The sequence below is a fragment of the Vulpes vulpes genome, unplaced genomic scaffold, assembly GCF_048418805.1.
Source record: "Vulpes vulpes isolate BD-2025 unplaced genomic scaffold, VulVul3 u000000652, whole genome shotgun sequence".
Classification (NCBI taxonomy): Eukaryota; Metazoa; Chordata; class Mammalia; order Carnivora; family Canidae; genus Vulpes; species Vulpes vulpes.
Window position 1 is genome coordinate 2,777,768 of NW_027325771.1, and position 20,800 is coordinate 2,798,567.

The 20,800-nt window shown below is 36.5% G+C and overlaps 1 protein-coding gene across 3 annotated transcripts in view; it reads right to left on the reverse strand.

Annotated features, from left to right (window-relative positions):
- Positions 1–20,800, reverse strand: part of BDP1 (BDP1 general transcription factor IIIB subunit) — a 91,919-nt gene that overhangs the window by 6,768 nt on the left and 64,351 nt on the right. Inside the window, exons 29-38 of one of the 3 annotated variants that reach the window (XM_072745366.1) lie at positions 19,413–19,638; positions 18,118–18,275; positions 12,055–12,205; positions 11,645–11,825; positions 8,455–8,515; positions 7,946–8,132; positions 6,723–6,930; positions 2,643–2,682; positions 1,757–2,024; positions 916–1,162 (exon numbers count right to left, since the gene is read on the reverse strand). In XM_072745366.1, coding sequence (XP_072601467.1) covers positions 916–1,162; positions 1,757–2,024; positions 2,643–2,682; positions 6,723–6,930; positions 7,946–8,132; positions 8,455–8,515; positions 11,645–11,825; positions 12,055–12,205; positions 18,118–18,275; positions 19,413–19,638 — 1,727 coding nt within the window. Of the gene's footprint in view, positions 1–915; positions 1,163–1,756; positions 2,025–2,642; positions 2,683–6,722; positions 6,931–7,945; positions 8,133–8,454; positions 8,516–11,217; positions 11,386–11,644; positions 11,826–12,054; positions 12,206–18,117; positions 18,276–19,412; positions 19,639–20,800 lie in introns of those variants that run through there. The other 2 variants (XR_011999159.1, XM_072745367.1) reach the window with 2 other exon arrangements.

The following is a 20,800-nucleotide window of genomic DNA, read 5'->3' on the forward strand; positions in this document are numbered from 1 at the left end:
GATCCCAAAAGCTCTAAATCAGTGAAAGACAGGAACAAAAAAGAAAAGAGAAAAAAACCTAGTAAACATATGGGAAAAACCTAGTCACTAATAACTAAAGAGGTGCAAATTAAACAAATGAAATTACATTTCCACTCTCTATTATTGTATTAAGTACAAGTATTCCTCTTGAGGCTTACGCTATCCAAGAGATGGTCACCAGCCTTTTCTGCATGGAGATCCTATGTAACCAACACCCATATTCTTTCAAAGTTTTTGAAATACTAGCTCATGTATTTTTCCTTCCCACATATTGCCAAATGAACATCTTCAGAATGCAGAGAAAGGAAACATGCAAACAAATTCTAACTTTACCATTCCTTGCCTTTTTTTTTTTTTCGATTTTATTTTTTTATTAGAGACACACAGAGAGAGAGGGAGAGAGAGAGAGGCAGAGACACAGGCAGAGGGAGAAGCAGGCTCCATGCAGAGAGCCCGATGTGGGACTCGATCCCGGGTCTCCAGGATCACGCCCTGGGCTGAAGGCAGCGCTAAACTGCTAAGCCACCGGGGCTGCCCCCATTCTTTGAATTCTTATGGGTATCAGGACATCTCCCTAAATGCAAATAAAACTCTAGCGCTGTTCTGTTTTGCTTCCACAGGTCAGAAAGTTCTTTGCATTAAAGGAATGGCAATTCAGCGTCCATTTATGGCTAGCTTAAATGACCTTATATTAAAGGAGCTGCTGGAACTTCCTACCTCAGCAGTTTATCTTCTTCTCTTATAGTGAGGTATGATGGGGAGGAGATAAACAGGAAATGCTCTGAAATAACTTCTGACATCCAAATGAAAGTACCAATTGGCAAGTGTTTCCTAGTTGAGTATGATTTCTAGCCCATTCCATACAAATAGTAACAAAGAACAGTTACTACGCACCTGAGCTGCTGAACTGTCAATACTCTCAGACTGAGTATTCACAACACTTGGAGATGGAAGCTGGTCAGAGGACTCATGGACTTTTTTCTGGCTTTCATGGAGTGGATTTGATCTTCTCAGATTCTGTCTTGGTGCAGGTATAAGAGGCCTTAGGCGTTTCTTATTAGAAACATGAGTAGGTTCATCAGACTCCAAACTATTCCTTGAACATATTAAAGACAAGAATCCCAGGGGCCTCCTGCCAGGCCTAGAAATGCAAACGTAAAGATATTTAATACCAACTTCTTCCACGATGGTTAAAATGGCACATGTGACAGATACCATCTTAGTGGCACCAGCGTATCTACTAAATATCATTATTATTTTGATCATTGTACCAGTAGCTGCCAATGTAGAGTTTCTACCTAAAAAGTTAGTCTCAGTTAAAGTCAAGCTCTTATTATATGGAATATTGTATTTATCTGAAGAGTCTTACCAAAATGTTGACACTACTGAATTTCCTTAGATGAAACTCCTTCCCTTTACATTACTGACAGAGGAATATGTTTATTTATTTTTTTTATTTTTATTTTTTATTTATTTATGATAGTCACAGAGAGAGAGAGAGAGAGGCAGAGACATAGGCAGAGGGAGAAGCAGGCTCCAAGTACCAGGAGCCCAACGTGGGACTCGATCCCAGGTCTCCAGGATCGCGCCCTGAGCCAAAGGCAGGCGCTAAACCGCTGTGCCACCCAGGGACTTAGTCTTTACGTATATGTCGTATCTGCTGCATATATATTACATTTACGCTTTGAGAAAGAGAAAAGGAGAGAAACATTTGTTAAAGATCATCTCATGGTACCTGGTTAATGGGGTTTTTGAAGATGATGTGATGCTAGTCACTTGTTCAGACTTTGAAGCAGCACAAGTTTTCTCTTCCTTATCAGACACAATCCTCTCATCCTGAGGTAACTGTGATGTACTCTTTTCTGTATGTGTATCTGTTACTTTATCAGGAGATCCAGATCCTATATTCTGTAAAGTTGGTTCAAGTTGTTCTTTCTGAGGTTCTGAAGTTGTATGTGTGCTTCCTGAGGTAGGGAAGGTATCTTGTGCTGTGTAAGACTCCCCTTCAAAAAATGAAGACAACTGGTAAGCACAGAGAACACATATTGAAATTTATACATCCAATTGAACTGCAACATTTGAAGGAAAAATCATGACATTCTTCCATAAACCTATTGTAGTAAGAGTAGGCTAAGTGATAAATTAATATATAAGTTATCTATTAAGAACATTGTAGCTGGTAAAAAAAAGTATGGTTTCTGCATTCAGATAAAAAATAACCGTATCAACATATCAACATATTTTGATCTGGAAAATCTTTCTCCATAAATGTATCTTCAACTAGCAAAATGAGAGTTATCACTTTCTAATCTCTAGATAAACCTAAGGAACTATAAAAACTTTTTTATGCTCAGCTTTCTAATTCCTAAAATATAGTTGTTAAGCTTTTATAGAAAATCCTGTAGCCACGTGGTTTTCTATTAATTACAAGATTAAAGTAACTTCTTATGACTATGAAAGTGCCAAATACAAGATCTCAGCTAAGAAGAAAAATTTCTAATAATAAAAGCAAGATTCTTGGAGAAAGCAAGCAAGACTCTTCTTTAATTCCAAATTTGAATAGATGCATCAAAAATAATCCAAAAATAGCAAAATATCACAGTAAAATTTATTTCACTTACCTGTTTCCTCGGAAACATTTATCATTTCCTTTGAGCACACCTGTTTTAAGTAAATTTACAAAAAAATAATTTAAAAATCCATTTATCACGTAAATTGTTCTTGCCTTTTTTTTTTTTAAATAAAGAAAGCATGTTGAGATACAGAAAGCTATAGGGTAAAAGTTATCTTGTGGAAATTCTACCAAACATATACAAAGAATACATTGCTACTGTTACTGAAACCGTTCCAGAGCACAGTGAAGGGGGGGTGATTTCCAAATGCTTTTTATAAACCAAGATTAATATTAATTCCAATTCCAATTAATATTAATTCCAATTATAACCAGTACAAAAATATAATGAATTAGTACAAGCATAATTCAGCAACACATTGAAACACTAACACATAATAATCAAGCAGAGTTTTTTCAGGAATGCAAAGATGATTCAATATGAGAAATCTAATATAATTCAAAATAAGTGAGGAGAAAATAGTGTCATAATGTAGGGAAAGTGTCCAAAAATGTTCATGCTTGAAAAATAGGCATTTTCTTAACACCATAAGCTATAATTACTACAATTCAAAAACCAGAATCCCACGTCATAAACACTGGAAATATTCCCTTTTAAATTAGGAATAAGAAAAAGATGTCTACTATCAGGACTATTTTCTGACATTTTTTTGAGTTTATTAGGCAATATAGAAAAAAGAAAGAAATTAAAGATATACAAAGTACACGAGACAAATTAAAACTGTTATTTGCAGATGATATATGACTATTTACTTAGAAAGCCCAGCAGAATCAAGTGAAAATGTACTGTATATAAGGGGAATTCAGTAAGCTCTCTACATAGAAAAGAATTCAATGATAATGGCAACAAAAAAGATAAAATTCTCCTTAGGAGATAACCTAATAAGAAATGAACCAGAATTTTATTTTATTTATTTATTTATTTAAGATTTATTTATGAGAGAGAGAGAGAAAGAGGCAGACACAGGCAGAGGGAGAAGTAGGCTCCTCACAGGGAGCCCAATGCAGGACTTGATCCTGGATCCTGGGATCAGGCCCTGAGCCAAAGGCAGATGCCCAACTGCTGAGCCACCCATGCATCCCTGGACCAGAATTTTAAAGAAGAGCTGAAAATACCATTGAGACATAAAAGAATAATTACACAAATGGAAAGTCATTCTATGTTTTTGGAATAAAAAAATCCAACATCACAAATCTGACACCAATTTTCTCTATGTTAACTGGTCAAGTTAATATGATCCTAATATAAGTAACAAAAGGGTTTTTTATTTTCAAGCTCAGAACAAGTGAATTATAAAATTAATATAAATTTAGAAATATATACCCAACTAGGAAAAACATGAAAAAAAAAAGTCATGTGGAGGGGACAGAGAAACTTTCCATTTAAAATAGCAAAGCAGGGAATCCCTGGGTGGCTTAGGGATTTAGTGCCTGCCTTTGGCCCACGGAGTGATCCTGGAGTCCCGGGATCAAGTCCCACATCAGGCTCCCTGCATGGAGCCTGTTTCTCCCTCTGCCTGTGTCTCTGCCTCTCTCTCTCTGTGTCTTTCATGAATAAATGAATGAATGAATGAATGAAAGAAAGAAAAGGAAGGAAAGGAAGGAAAGGAAGGAAAGGAAGGAAAGGGAAGAAAGAAAGGAAGAAAGAAAGAAACTGAATAAAATAGCAAAGCATTTAAAAACTGTAACTTAAAACAGTGAGATACTGGCCCCAGAACAAATAGGTGAATCTCAAAGTAGAAGAAAATTCAGGAATATACCCAAATATGGGATTTAATATCCAGTAAGTGTAATTTTAAATCAGTGGAGAAAAAGATGAATTTTTCAATAAAGAGTGCTGGGACAATTCGGTAGGCACCTGGAGAACATGAAGTTGGTTCCACTCTTCCTAACACCAAAATAAATTCTAACCAAATCATTAATATTAACTCTAAGAATTTATACTGTATCTTGAGGCAGACTTTGAATGTATAACAAAGTCCCCTGAAGCCATACATAAAGACTGAAAAATGGGATTACATAAAAATAAAAAAAGTTTGTATGTGTATGTGAATGCAGTATGTGTGCATTCTAGAATTTACAATTGTAACTTCAACATTTTATAAGCATCCTTTTATTGTTAGAACGCTGAAAACAAAGTTTAAAAAATAAAAAACACAAGATCAAAAGACATTATACTGTTCTTACATAGTCACATCAACTTATATCTATCATTTTTAAAGGTATGTTATAAACTGGGGGCCTAGTTTTGCATATAGTAATGTACTGTGATCCTTTTCTCATGTCATTAAATATACTTTTAAAACAAAAGAGAATAATAATAATAATGTTTGTAAGGAATGCTGATAAACTGATCAAACTGGGTTAACTGATACACAGGGATACATTATACTTCTCTTTTAAATGCTTGAAATTTTTCAGATTAAAAAAATCAGGGCATCTGGCTGGCTCAGTGGGTAGATAATGAGACTCTTATCTCGGGGTTGTAAATTCAAGCCCCACGTGCGTAGAGAGTACTTGAAAATAAAATCTTATGTCCCCCCTCCCAACCAAAATCAACCAAAAAAAAGCATGCAAGAAGAAAAACTCACAAAAAGTAGTTAAAAGACAAACCAAGAAAAAATATATGCAACTCGTTCATGGACATACGATACACAGAGTTCCTCTAAATCAACACAAATGAAAAATGGGTAAAGAATATAGAGTCATTTCACTGAGAAAGGAATACAAATGGCTCCTAAGCATATGAAAGACATTCAACCTTACTCATAGTAAGAGAAATTAAAAGCATTCTGGGATACCATCTTCCACCTGTCAGATATACAGGGATACACTGCCTCTGTTGTCTGTTCTTCAACTGTCCCTGAGAATATAGATTCTAAATCAACTTTTCCGAAAATAAGTTAATTAACTTTTCCACAATGTAGCTACATAGTGAGATAAATTATTATGCATACTGGGAACAAAAACAAGTAGGTGCTAAAAAACCGTTAACATAGTGGCTGGTGATCAAATCTACATAGTATCTTCAGGTATCTCTGAGGTAGTGATGACTAGCTACTGATGACAAAGAAGTTTGTGTTTGGCAAAGAAATGTCTCAGAAAGAGACCAAAAAAATAATGCTGGGGCATGAAGAAGTATGGTGCATTCAAGAAACTGAAAGATGGGGGCACCTGGGTGGCTCAACGGTTGAACTTCTGCCTTCGGCTCAGGTCATGATCCCGGGGTCCTGGAATTAAGTCCTACATCAGGCTCCCTGTAGGGAGTCTCCCCCCTTCTCCCTCTGCTATGTCTTTGCCCCCTCTCTTTGTCTCATAAATAAATAAAATCTTAAAAAAAAAAAAAAAAAGAAATGGAAAGATTATCAATTCAATATGGTTAGAGAGTGAGGGACAAAGTAAGATTAGAGACAGAAACAGGTTCTGGTTTTCTTCCTCAGAGCAAGGGATAGCTTTAAGCACTGTGGTAACAGTGGTGGTGATACTACTATTACTATTTTACACAATAGGAAACTCATTCACGGAGAGAACATTATCTTTACTCAGGTCCCACAGCTGTTCAAGGGTATAGCCAGGATCCAGATCTACAGGACACTTTTTTTTTTTTTAAGATTTTATTTATTTATTTATTCACAAGACACACAGATTGAGAGAGGTAGAGACATAGGCAGAGACACAGGCAGAGGGAGAAGCAGGCTCTATGTAGGGAGCCCGACATGGGACTTGATCCCAGGACTCCAGGATCACACCCTGGGCCAAAGGCAGGCTCTAAACTGCTGAGCCACACAGGGACCCCCTACAGGACACTTTTGGCCTTGTTCTCAGCTAATAACAGAACTGGGGATGGATTTTCTGATTAATGGCCATCAATTTTCATTTAGAACTGGTTGAAAGTGATAATCCAAAACTGGTTTTAGATGGATTATTTATGGTTAAAAGTATTGGAACTATCTTTATATAAAGAGTCTTTTTTTTTTTTTTTTTTTTTTTTTAATATAAAGAGTCTTAAGAAACCAAAATGGACCTCTTATAATATAGCCATCTTATTTGCTTGATGATTTTCTCTTACCTCAGAGGTGTAATTTTGACAATCATCTCCTGATGTGAGTGAAGTTTTCTTGGCAGGAGGAACATGGTCACTTTCATCGAGTGTACAGTGAAATCTCTTCCTAGATGTAAGATCCAAATTAGCAGGAGGAGGCTTTTCAGAACCATCTTTTCCAGAATCAGACAAACACATGGCATCTTGACCAAATGAAGTTACTGGAAAATTCATACTGCATAGAAAATGCATACATATGAAATCAGCAAATTAGAATCTACTTAATGAGGTTAAAGGCTGAGCTATTCCAATGAAAACTGCCAAAAAACTTCCAAGTAATTAATATATATGTGGCCAAGGTCACAAAAATGTTAGTTTTCCAATCAATTCATACTTGAAAACTCACAACTTGAATTCCATTAATACTGAATTAAATCCAAGGTATAAAAATAGCATTTTCTTTGTCAAGTTAAACTTTTAATCTAAAATGTCTCTTACAAAAAAAAAACAAAAACAAAAACAAAAAACACACACTTCAACATCTAATGCTACTTGACAATTAAGTGTCTTAAACCAGTGACTGTCTTAATACATCAATTCTATAGTAAAGAATTTATTTTTTTATATGCAGTATATGTTTTTTTAAAACACATTTTATTTATTTATTCATGAGAGACAGAAAGAGAAAGAGAGAGAGAGATAGAGAGGCAGAGGGAGAAGCAGGCTCCATGCAGAGAGCCCGACATGGGACCCAATCCCAGGTCTCCAGGATCATGCCCTGGGCCAAAGGCAGGTGCTAAACCGCTGAGCCACCCAGGCTGCCCTATAGTAAAGAATTTAAAAAGCCCAGGATCCCTGGGTGGCTCAGTGGTTTAGCGCTGCCTTCAGCCCAACTGCCATATTTTTTTAGCTTTCAAAATATTTAAGATACCAAACAAGTTTCATACAAAACTATTATATTATACGTTTAAATGGCAGCTTTATCAGGTACAAAATCAACAATTTCTTCTCTAACTTATAACTATTAAATAAGATCTTCAGGACAATTACAATAATGCTTGTGAATGGCTTATTCAGTCAATACTATTCAATTCATAAAGTAATGAATTCTTTCCTCCTAGTAAAAACAGTTTAACTCCCAGGTAATATCTGGAAGTGTACATCACTATATTGTACACTGGGAATTAATACTGCACTGTATGTTAAATGGAATTTAAATAAAAAATAAAATAGTTTAGCTCAATCATTACCTCAAGTCACTCCTTCCTTCTGTATTCACGGATTTGATCAATATAGGTGCTGGCAGTAAAGGGTTTGGCATTAACTGTGCAGTGGTATCATTAAAGTCTTCTACAGCATTGGTTGGAATTTCCACCAGAGTTAAAATGAACGCTTGTTCATCCTCACCATCTTGATGTACGTTAGCAACTAGATTCACTATCAAAGTTTAAAAGTTAGTAATGAAAAGATGAACTATAAAAATCATTAATTTGTTAATTTATTACATTTCTAAAAAGTCTCACTATAACTTACCCCCACAAATAAAAACAAATTACACCCACAAAAATAAAAAGTAATTTAATAAAGGATAAGATGGTTAACCATAGAGAGGATTTGCAATTCTGAATAACAATTTTTTTTTTGTTTGTAAGACTGTCATAGACTAAAAAATTATTTTGTTTTTCATAGTCAAATGGGGTATGGGAGTAAAAGCCAAACTATTCGCTTCTGTGATCTTTATCAAAGCAAATTATCATACCTGTTAAGTCTTGAGAACTGATTACATTCTCTTGTTGTATTTCCGGCATAGTTGGCGTACCCTAAAAAAATTAAAATGCAGGAATGAGGCAGACCAAATTCTAGTTGTTTTTTTTGTTTTTGTTTTTCCAAATTCTAGTTTTAAAAAGTCTTCCAGACAACTGGATATAGTAAGAACTGTTTCAAAACTCAGCAACTCGTTAACCATATACAATTTTCCAAGTGTTTTGAAACTTTTTAGTTGTACCAGTAACTTCTGATTCATTTAAAGGTTTTTTAAAATTTATCTCTTTGAGAGCAAGAGGGAGAGAGGGAGGGAAGAGAGAGAGAGAAAGAGAGAGAGAGAGAGAACATGCACAATGCAGGGGGGAGAGGCAGAGGGAAATGGAGAAGCTGACTCTCCTTTGAGCAGGGAGCCTGATGCAGGGCTTGATCCCAGGACCCTGAAATCATGACCCAAGCAGAAGGCAGACACTTAACCAAATAAGCCACCCAGGCACCTCACTTTTGATTCATTTAAATAAACATATATATATGCATAAAGGGATTACAACTAAATTGTTGAATATGTGAATTTTATGAAATTTTTTTCAAAGTAACAAGAAAGGGAGATTCAAACTCCTCAACCTTCCCTCTATCCCCAGCACAGCAGCTCTTGTACTATCAGTAGGTGAGACCAGAATGGAAGCAAACTGTCTCTCCTTGCCTCCAGCATTGCTCCTTCCGATCTGTTATCCACAAAATTGCAAACACTGTATTCTCTAAGATGCAATTCTTTTTTTTTTTTTTTAAGATTTTATTTATTTATTCATGAGAGACACAGGGAGAGAGAGAGGCAGAGACACAGGCAGAGGGAGAAGCAGGCTCCATGCAGGGAGCCTGATGTGGGACTTGAGGGGTCTCCAGGATCATGCCCTGGGCTGAAGGCAGTAGTAAACCGCTGAGCCACCAGAACTGCCCTAAAATGCAATTCTTTTTTTTTTTTTTTTGCAATTCTTATTATAATTTTCCACTGCTTGAATCTTCAAACTTTCATTTTGTAACCAACAAAGTCAGTAACTGATTCCGGCAAGCATCATCAATGGATACTAAAAGTACTAGGTATAAGATTGTAGAGTCTCAAATTACTTACTAACACAGTGCATAAAACATGCTGTTATTGGAAGAAATCTGGCAGGCCCAGGCTTGCCAGTCAACATCACCAAAAATGGGACAAACTGACATTTACATGCCTATTGAGGTAATACAAAAGGAAGAACACATCAACTAAATAGTAATTGTGCCAAAAATGTTCAATCTGAATCTAATACTGAGGAATAACCACAAAAATCCAGATTGTGAATTACCCTGGAATGTCAAGTTCACAAAAGAAGGTAAAGGGCAGGAAGAACTACTCTAGATGAAAAGAGAATAAGGAGGACTACTAAGAACAATGTGAGCTGAGTGAAATAAGTCAATCGGAGAAGGACAAACAGTGTATGTTCTCATTCATTTGGGGAATATAAATAATAGTGAAAGGGAATATAAAGGAAAGGAAAAGAAATGTTGGGAAATATCAGGAAGGGAGACAACATAAAGACTCCTAACTCGGGGAAACGAACTAGGGGTGGTGGAAGGGGAGGAGGGCAGGTGTTGGAGGGGAATGGGTGACGGGCACTGAGGTGGACACTTGACGGGATGAGCACTGGGTGTTTTTCTGTATGCTGGTAAATTGAACACCAATAAAAATTAATTAAAAAAAATAAGAACAATGTGAGAGCCTTGAATGAAACTATGTTATTACATATTATTTTTAAATCCTTGTTAGATAGTATGGTAATACTGAATGTGACAACAGTACTATCATTTCTCTGTAAGAAACATCCTTGTTGATATAAGATATAAGCTGGAGTATGTATAGGTAAAGGCTCATGTCTGCAACTTCCAAATGGTTCAGTTTCTTACAAGTATGTATCTATATAAATGGAGAGCAAGACAGAGTAAGCAAATGAAGTAAAATGTTAATAACTAACAAACCTAAGTAAAGGGCATATGAGAATTCTCTTTTATTTTTAAAAGATTTTTATTTATTTATTCATGAGAGACACACAGAGAGGCAGAGACAGGGGCAGAGGGAGAAGCAGGCTCTCTGCAGGGAGCCCAATGCTCTGGGATCAGGCCCTGAGCCACCCAGGATTCCCATATATGGGAATTCTATATAAGATCTCTGCAACTTTTCTATGAGTTTGAAATTATTTCAAAATAAAAAAGTTAAAATAAACAACTTGGGGGTCAGGGAAAATCCCTTAACTCTGGATATAGCCCAAACTCTTGTAGCAAGTCCTAAACATTCCGTTTATGGTCTGCTCCCAGGCTACCCAGCTCACTCATCTCGAACTACTTCATATATATCCTACTCGTAACTATTTATAGTCCCTGATATGAAATGATGTTTCTTACATATTTTTTACATATGTTCCTCTCATTTTTCCTGGCTAATTCATACCTGTTCTTCTAGATCAAGGATTCTTTCAGTCCTGGCTGCTCATCAGAATAACCTTAGTAACTTTAACAGCAACAAAAAGCAAATGCCTACACCCTACTTCCAGAGACTGATTTTACTGGATTGGGTTGAGGACCACTCCTTTACAGTCTTAAGCAACTTGCCTTCATAGCACCTATTCATTTAGCAACCATTCATTTACTAATCTGTTTTCCCACAACTCTGCCTCCCCACTACCTTACACAGTATCGAACATGTAGTAGTAACATCTCAAAATAATACCTGCAACATGACTGTATTTCTCAGATTCAGTGGCCAGCAAGCAGGAGGTAAATACTCTGTACAAACACTTCCTTTTTCATAACTTTCACTGGCTATTTTATCTAGGTTCCAAAGACTAAAGACACACTCAATAAAAGTTCAGTCACAATACATTCTTGCAAGGCAAAACTATAGGAAAAGAAAACAGATCCATGATTGCCAAGCAGTGGGGGTGGCAAGGGAATGTGTGACTTAAAAAGGGCCCTGGGGCATTTGAGGGATGATGGAACTGTTAATGTGTTGCTTACATGACCATATATGTTTGTCACAACTTGTAGAAGTACACACTAAAAAGGGTGAAGTTTACTGTGTGTAAGTTATACCTTAATTTTTTTTAAATGGAGAATAAACACCCAGCCACCCCATGTTATATTTGATATTCTTTTACCTCTGACACATGAAATGTAAGCATACTGTCTCCATCAGAGTCCTCTCTCTGGGGCTCTTTGATAGAACTCTCAGTGAGACCCATATCTGAACCAAGAGTATGGGGCCTTGTCTCAGGGGAAACAATTGGAGCAACTGACAATATCTGAACCTTTTGAGATTCCTCTTCTTGATCATCATTTCTGAAAAAGAAATTAATATATATTCGACTTTCAGAGTATGTATTACAGTTCTGTATTGAAATCAAGTGGACAACTACAGCATAATGTTTAGAGCTAAGTGAGTCAAAGATTTAATGCTGTTCAAATTTCTAAAATATTTTTAATGCAACAGAACCCCCTTTTTCCAATCAAATTCTTACAGATGTAGCTAATGACTATAGTTGAAACAAAATCCCAGAACCTCTTTTACCTTTCAGTTAAATTTGCTTCCTGAGAAACAGTAGTCTCTTCAATACCATGTTCACATGCCAATTTATTCTGCTCCTTATTTTCCGCTGCTGTAAGTGATCCAAGGCTTTTATCTTGTAATTCTGTCGCTTCAGAAACATTTTTCTCAGGTTCTTAAACAAAAAACACACTTAAGATGTAGTCTAAAGTAATACAGCTAAAACCTCAATATAAGAAATAAGTTCTCTATTCAAAGACAGATCACTATACTGTGGCTCTTCCAAATTTCTCTTAATCCAAAAATCAAGCTTATCCACATGGAAGAAGAGTGGTACTGGCCAATGAGATTGTTGAAGCAGATGATTAATGAATCCTACACTGCACGTTTCACTGGTGGCTGCCACAACAATTTTATGTCCACTCTATGGTGACAGTAATGTAATTACAAATCCACATACAAAACAAGTTTAGAGGAGGGTACACATGAGGTCTGGCTAGTTCTACCTTGGGCAAAGTGTTGGGGAGGGAATTATTTTGCAAAGAATGCCCCAAAAAGAAGAAAAAAGATTTCTACATAAAAGAGTTACTTTCAACTTGCTATTAAAATATCAACAGCAATTATCACAATACTGTATCAAATAACACTAAAATTTGTATGAAACCACAAAAGACTCTAAAGAGTCAAAGTAATCTTGAAAAAGAAAAAGTTAAGAAGTATGACAATCACAGATTTCAAGATATCCTACAAAGCTATAGTAATTAAAACAGTATTATAAAGACACAAAAGTAGATCAATGAAAAAAAAAAGAGTCCAGAAGTAAACCCACAGCTATATGGCCAATTAATCTAGGACAAAGGAAGCAAGAATATACAATGGGGAAAAGACAGTCTCTTCAGTAAATAAATGGTGGTGGGAAAACTGGAAAGCTACATGCCAAAGAATGAAACTGGACCACCTTCTAACTCTGCACACAAAAAGTAAACTCAAATGGACTAGAGATCTAAATGGGAGATGAAACCATAAAAATCCTAGGAAAAAACCACAGGCAATAATTTCTCTTACATCAGCTATAGCAACATTTATCTAGATATGTCTCCAGAAGTAAGGGAAACAAAAGCAAAAATAAACTATTGGGACAACATAAAAATAAAAAGCTTTACGGAAAAGGAAATCATTCACAAAATGAAAAGTCAACTACTGAATAGAAATGTGCAAATGGCATATCTGATAAGGGGTTCATATACAACATATATAAAGAACTTACACAACTCAACAGCAAAAACAAAACATTTTCATTAAAAAATGGGCACAGATGGGGCACCTGGGTGGCTCAGTTGGTTAAATGTCTGACTCTTTATCTCAGCTCAGGTCTTGATCTCAGGGTCATGAGTTCAAGCACTGCACTGGGCTCCATGCTAGGAGTGGAGCCTAGTTTTTTTAAAAAAAAAAAAAAAAAAAAGGGGGGGGGGGGCAGCCCCGGTGGCGCAGCGGTTTAGCACCCTGCAGCCCAGGGCGTGATCCTGGAGACCCGGGATCGAGTCCCACGTCGGGCTCTCTGTATTATGCCTGCTTCTCCCTCTGCCTATGTCTCTGCCTCTCTATGAATAAATAAATAAAAAGCTTAAAAAAAAAAAAAAGGGAGGGGGGGTGCATAGGATCTGCATAGACATTCTTCCAAAGACATACAGATGGACAGCAGACAAATGAAAAGATGCTCAACATCACTAATCATCAAGGAAACGCAAATCAAAACCACAAGATATCACAACAAGAATGGCTAAATACAAACACACACACACACACACAAAATAACAAGTGTGGATAGGGATGTAGAAAAAAAGGCATCTTGTGTACTATTAGTGAGAATGTAAATTGGTGCAGCTGCTGTGGAAAACTGTAAGGCTGTTTCTCTAAAACTTAAAAATACAAATACCATATCATTCAATAAATTCCACTAATAGGTATTTACACAAAGAAACCAAAAACACTAATTCAAAAGATATATGTACCACCCCGACATTTACTGTAGCATTACTTACAATAGCCAAAATATGGAAGCAACCCAAGTGTCCATTAGCACATGAATGGATATGGAAGATGGGATATCTACACACAATGGGAAACAACAGGACTACAAAGCCATTAAAAGGATGAGATTGGGCCATTTGTGACAACAGCTATAGATGGATGGACCTAGAAGGCATTATGTTAAGTGAAGTAAGTCAGAGAAATAAATACCGTATAATTTCACTCATATATGGAATCTTAAAAAAAGCAAGTGAGGAAACAAATGAAGAGCATTATCATATCTACAAATAGAGAACAAACTGGTGGCTTCCAGAGGGGAAGAAGTAGGAGAATAAAGTGGGTGAAAGAGAGTGGAAGATACAGGCTTCCAGTTATAAAATGAATAAGTCATGAGAATAAAAGGCATAGCATAGGGAATACAGTCAATGTTATTGTAATAGCATCGTATAGTGAGAAATGGTACCTCTACTTGTGTAAGCATAGCATAACATACAAACGTATTGAATCACTACATTGTACACCTGAAACTAATGTAACCCTGTGTGTCAACCACACTCAAATTAAAAAATACTGAATAAAAATATAAAAGGTAACTTCAGCCTGCACATTGAAATAGCTTCTGGGTATTTCTGAACCAAGAGTAAGTAATGAATTAACTAACTGAATCATCAGAGTTCCTGGTTGAAAGGAAATTCCAAAAATCAGGAACCACAAAGTAGGGAAAAGATGATGCTAACTATCCAGATCTTCTACCTACAGAGCTTAAGACAATCTAGATAACTTATTAAGTGCACTGTTTGTCCTGCTCTTACTAACACATGAAAGATTTGGGCTCTTGGCAGATGGTGGGGGTTGGTATAGGAGTAGGATTCCACATGAACATCACAATACAGTGAGGCTATTAAAAAAAAAAGAAAGCACTAGGTGATCACACAGAAAGATTTTTAAAATATACTAATCTTTAAATACAGAGTGCTACTATATAAAGAACTCAATTTAAAAAAAAACACCAAAGGCAGCTTGGGTGGCTCAGTGGTTTAGCGCCGCCTTCAGCCCAGGGCGTGATCCTAGAGACCCAGGATCGGGATCGAATCCCACCATCAGGCTCCCTGCATAAAGCCTGCTTCTCCTTCTGCCTGTGTCTCTGCCTCTCTCTCTCTCTGTCTCTCATGAATAAATAAAATCTTAAAAAATAAATAAATAAATAAGCACATGAAAAGATATTCAATATCACTGGCCACAAGGGAAATAGAAATCAAAGCCACAATGAGATACTAGTTTAAGTCCCCTGGCATATCTCATAACAAGTGTCTAGGAGGATATAGAAACTGAAACCGTCACAGAATGTTGGTGAAAACAGACAACGGTGGGGTACCTGGCTGGCTCTGTTGGTAGACCATGTGACTCTTGATGTGAGTTATAAGTTCAAGCCCCACACTGGGTATAGATTACTTAAAAATAAAACAAAAAAAAAATATTTTTAAAAAGAAAGGAAAAAGAAAACCAAAGGAAATACATAATGTTGCCACTTTCAGGGTTTTTTTTGGTGTGTTTTGTGTTTTAAAACAGTTTATTTATTTGTTCATGAAAACACAGAGAGAGAGGCAGAGACACAGGCAGAGGGAGAAGCAGGCTCCATGCAGGGAGCCCAATGCAGAACTCGATCCCAGGACCCTGGGATCACCACCTAAGCCAAAGGCAGGTGCTCAACCACTGAGCCACCCAAGCTTCTTGATTGCTACCTCTTTTGAAACAGTATGGCAGTTCCTCAAAAAGTGAAATACAGAATTACCATATGACCCAGCAATTCCACTTGTAGATATAAATCCAAAACAAATGAAATCTTATGTCCACACAAAAACTTACACGAATGTCCTTAGCAGCATTACTTCTAATAGCCATAAGATAGAAAACAACCTAAATGCCCATCAACAGATGAATGAGTAAACAAAAAGTAGTATATTTATATAATGGAATATTTGGCAAGAAAAAGAAATGGACTATTTGACACATGCTACAACATAGATGAGCCTTGAAAATATGCTAGTAAAAGACACCAGACACAAAAGGCCACATATTATATGATTTCATCTAAACAAAATGTCCCAAATAGGCAAAGCTACAGAAGGTAGATTACTGGTTGCCTAGGGTTGAAAAGGGTTGAAGAAAAAAAAAAAAAAAAAAGGGGTTGAAGGATATGGGGAGTGCATGCTCCAACTGTTAATGGTGAGGTTACATAACTTTTAAACACCATAAGTATACGCTTCAAATGGGTTAACTATATAGAATTATCTCAGTAAAACGGTTATTTTTAAGAGCTGAACAAGGAGTGCCTGGCTAACACAGTTGGATAAGTGTTTGACTCTTGGTTTTGGCTCAAGTCATTCTCCTGAAATGATGGGATCAAGTCCTGTGTAGGGCTCCATGCTCAGCCCAGAGATTGCATGGGACTCTCTTTCCCTCTCCCTCTGCCTCTTGACCCCATGTTTGCTCTCTCTAATAAATAATCTTTTAAAAATTAGTTAATTAATTAAAATAAAACAGAAGTGCTGAACATATATTATGTATGATATAGTATGCTTATATTTTTGTTCTGAAAATACACATATATTTTTATACATATATGTGTGTATGTGTATATGTGCGTGTGAATGTATCTACGTACCCAGTCCCACATTTAGATGCTTATACATATAAAACACTTTTGGAAGTCTACAATAAAAACATAAAGGCAGTTTACTACTAGATGTAAGGTTAGGGGACTGGGAACCAAAGTTTATTAAATTTTAAACTTGTGGACAGTGTCTTATTCTTTGCCACACACGTTTATCTTTCTAAAAAAAAAATGCTTGAATATTCATGTACACAAAAAAATACACAAGAAAATGTTTAATCAAGTAAATATAGCTAACTCTTGAAAAACATGGGGTTTGAGTGCAGAAAACCTCTCATGCAGTAAAAAATCTGCATATTTGATTCTCAAAAACCCTAACCACTAATAGTACACTGTTGACCGGATGCCTTATTGGTGACATAGTCAACCAACACATAATTGCATGTTAAGTATATTAGATACTGTACTCTTACAATAAAGTAAACTAGAACAAATAATGTTAAGAAAATCATAAGGAAGAGAGCAAATACAGTTATAATACTATACTGTATTTATTTAAAAAAAAAAATCCATGTATAAGGGTGCCTGGGTGGCTCAGTCAGTTAAGCATCCAACTCTTTTTTTTTTTTTTTTTTTTATTTTATTTTATTTATGATAGTCACAGAGAGAGAGAGAGAGAGAGAGGCAGAGACATAGGCAGAGGGAGAAGCAGGCTCCATGCACCGGGAGCCCGATGTGGGATTCGATCCCGGGTCGCCAGGATCGCGCCCTGGGCCAAATGCAGGCGCCAAACCGCTGCGCCACCCAGGGATCCCAGCATCCAACTCTTGATTTCAGCTCAGGTCATGATCTCAGGGTCAAGATCAAGCCCCACATGGGGCTCCACACTCCATATGGAGTCTGCTTGGGATTCTCATATTCCCTCTCCTTCTCCTGCTCCCTCCACTCTTGCTCTAAATAAATAAATAAAATCTTTTTAAAAATCTGGGGTGAAAAAAAAAAAAAATCTGGGGTGTGTTGTTGGCTCAGATAGTTGGGCATCTGCCTTCGGCTCAGGTCATGATCTCCAGGTCCTGGGATCAAGCCCCACAGTGGGCTCCCAAGTCAGCACAGAGTCTACTTCTCCCTCTCCTTCGGCCTCTTCCTCCCCCTGCTTGTGCTCTCTCTCTCTCTCTCAAACGAATAAATTTTTAAAAAACTTTTAAAAAGCCATGAAGAGTGGACTCATGCAGTTCAAACGTGTGTTATTTCGGGTCAACAAAACACAAAATGATAATGAAGCTAGTTGATGCATTTAATGGTGTTTATCTTATAGTTCACTCCCCATTTTGAAAATTTTAATACTAAATTAAAGTAACTTTAACCGAATATTCCACTTGAAATGTTAATGCAATTTCTCTTGTAAAAGTAATTTTGTAGCTATTTAAGGGAATAAAATTTACCTCTTTGACTTTCTATTACTTCTCCTCTGTTTACAAACAAATTGGGAACTTCCTGATGAACATTCAACCTGTTCGTTCTCACAGCCTTAAGATTTGGTTTAGGCTTGGGAAATCTACTTCTCATTCTCAAATTACTGGTCACATCAGAAGTTGTATTCCTAGAAAAAGAAAGAGGGGAAGAGAGAAAAATTCATCAACCATGTGAGAATTCCATCTCATTTCATACATTATGATAGTTATATGTCACCTACTCAGGTGCCACAGTATCTCTAAGTGTTCATTTTTTAATGCTGAAAACACACAGCAGTAATTTTATTCAAAATCTAGAAGGGGGATGTCTGGGTGGCTCAATGGTTGAGCGTCTGCCTTCAGCTCAGTGTGTGATCCAGGTGTCCAGGCACGAGTCCCACCCACATCGGGCTCCCTGCAAGGAGATTACTTCTCCCTCCCCCTGAGTCTCTGCCCCTCTCTGTGTCTCTCATGAGTAAAGAAAGAAAATCTTAAAAAAAAAAAAAAAAAAGTCTAGAGAAGGGAAGAGAATCTGGACCAAGTTTGGAAAACAGAATATATTTACATAAAACTATTTCACTAAAGCTTCAAAGATGCACACGTTGCATTAACCAGTAGGGGTGCCTCTCTGGCTCAGTGAGTAGACACTGTGGCTTCTGATCTCTAAGTCATGAATTCAAGCCCCATGATCAGTGTGGAATCTACTTTAAAAAAATAAATTAAAAAAAAAAAAAAAAGGCAAGCCAGGGGCACCTGGGGGGCTCAGATGGTTAAACATCTGTCTTAGGCTCAGGTCATGATCCCAGAGTCCTGGGATCGAGCCCCCTGTCAGGTCCCTGCTAACAGGGAGTCTGCTATCCCTCTCACTTGTCCCCCCTTTCCCTGTTCATGCTCATACGCTCTCAAATAAGTAAAACCTTTAAAAAAAATGCAAACCATTACACTGAAATCAAACCAGCCAATCCTCACTTTAAAGGCTGAGAAATTAGCAGTGCCTACTTCACACTTATACAAGTATTACTCAAAAGCTATTAACTAAATTGATAGTTGGTTTAAATGTATTTATTAGGGTTGGCTCATTGGTTGAGTGAGCATCTGCCTTTGGCTCAGGTCATGATCCCAGGGTCCTGGGATGAAGTCCCCCCGTCAGGCTCCCTGCAGGGAGCCTGCTTCTCCCTCTGCCTATGTCTCTGCCTCTCATGAATAAATAAATAAAAATCTTTTTTAAAAATATATTTATTAATTGCATACTATAAAACTTAAGAGTTTAAGAAAGCAAAATAAACCTGATGGATATAGCGTTTTCCTTTACTTTCTCCATTAAATCAGTTTCTTCTTTAGTACTTTGCTCTTCCAATACAATCTTGTTTTCTTCTAATGATGATGGAGATGTAGTATTGACAGCTGAAGAAAGTTCCTGACATTCAGGAATAATTTTGTGATTTACATTATGTGGGCTAAAAGGAACACAGCTTTTATCCTTTGAATGAACATCAAGAAGTACGCATACTCCTATTACAGAAAAAAAGAGAAAATTAAAAATGACCCAATACAAGTAGGTGTCCAAAGAAAATAAATCCCTCTACATTAAGCAACTGTAAAATTCTATATCATTTTTAAAGTTTACTCTTTTTGGCTCCAAATTTAAATATAAGATCATATATTTTATACCAGAGATTTGACTTGTTCTAAGCCTAATAATTCTTAGACTATAATTTTTGTGCTATTATAAGGAAAAATGAATCTGTTACCTTCAGTAACTACATAGCCTCAAATAAGTTTCAAGGTAGGATTATCTTCATTTACAATTTTTCAAAACCTGCATATTATTTTCTAAAGATTTGTGACAAGCTCCAAAGCAATACTCTGTCATTGAGAAACGAGCTATATATGGGCACCTGGATGGCTCAGTTGGTAGAATATGTCACTCTTGATCTTGGGGACATGAGTTTGAGCCCCACACTGGGTGTATAATTTACTCAAAAAAAAACCCCACAAAAACAAAAAAACAAACATGAGAGAGTAAATAAGTCTATATAAGGAACACCAACCAGAAAACTCCTTAATAAATATATAGATATGGGTCTAGAAGTCTAAAGCCTAAAATAAATGGCAGGCAACTCATCTCCAGACAAAATAATGAGGACGAATATAATTAGCATAACTATCCATTTAGTATACGTAAACTAGAAGGGTCCTCAGACAGTAAAGATCATAACTTCTCTGTAAGGTTAGTCTAATACTTATGGGTTGACATATATTTTGGGTCAGTCCAAAGTAACAGAATAGTCACAACTAGATTATTTCAATGACTGCTATTGTCCCTTCATACTATATTCGATTGTCAGGTAACTGTGAAGACAATCCAAAGCAGGAACTCCTTTGCTAAAGTAACATGTATAAAGTGATCAGTGACCAATGAGATGAGTTAACCCATGTTTATGATGCTTATGTTTATCATGTTTATGATGAATAAAGTGTAAGACTCACTATATTATTCCAGGAATAAAACTTTTTTAAAATAAACCAAGCATACTACTTTGAAATGGTGGCTACTACATCTAAAGGGGTAAGTTAGATGGATCAATACACACATATTACCTTTTTCTGGAAAAAAACAAAATTATGCCAAATGTTAAAGGGAGATACTGCCTTATTAGTCAAATGTGGGTAT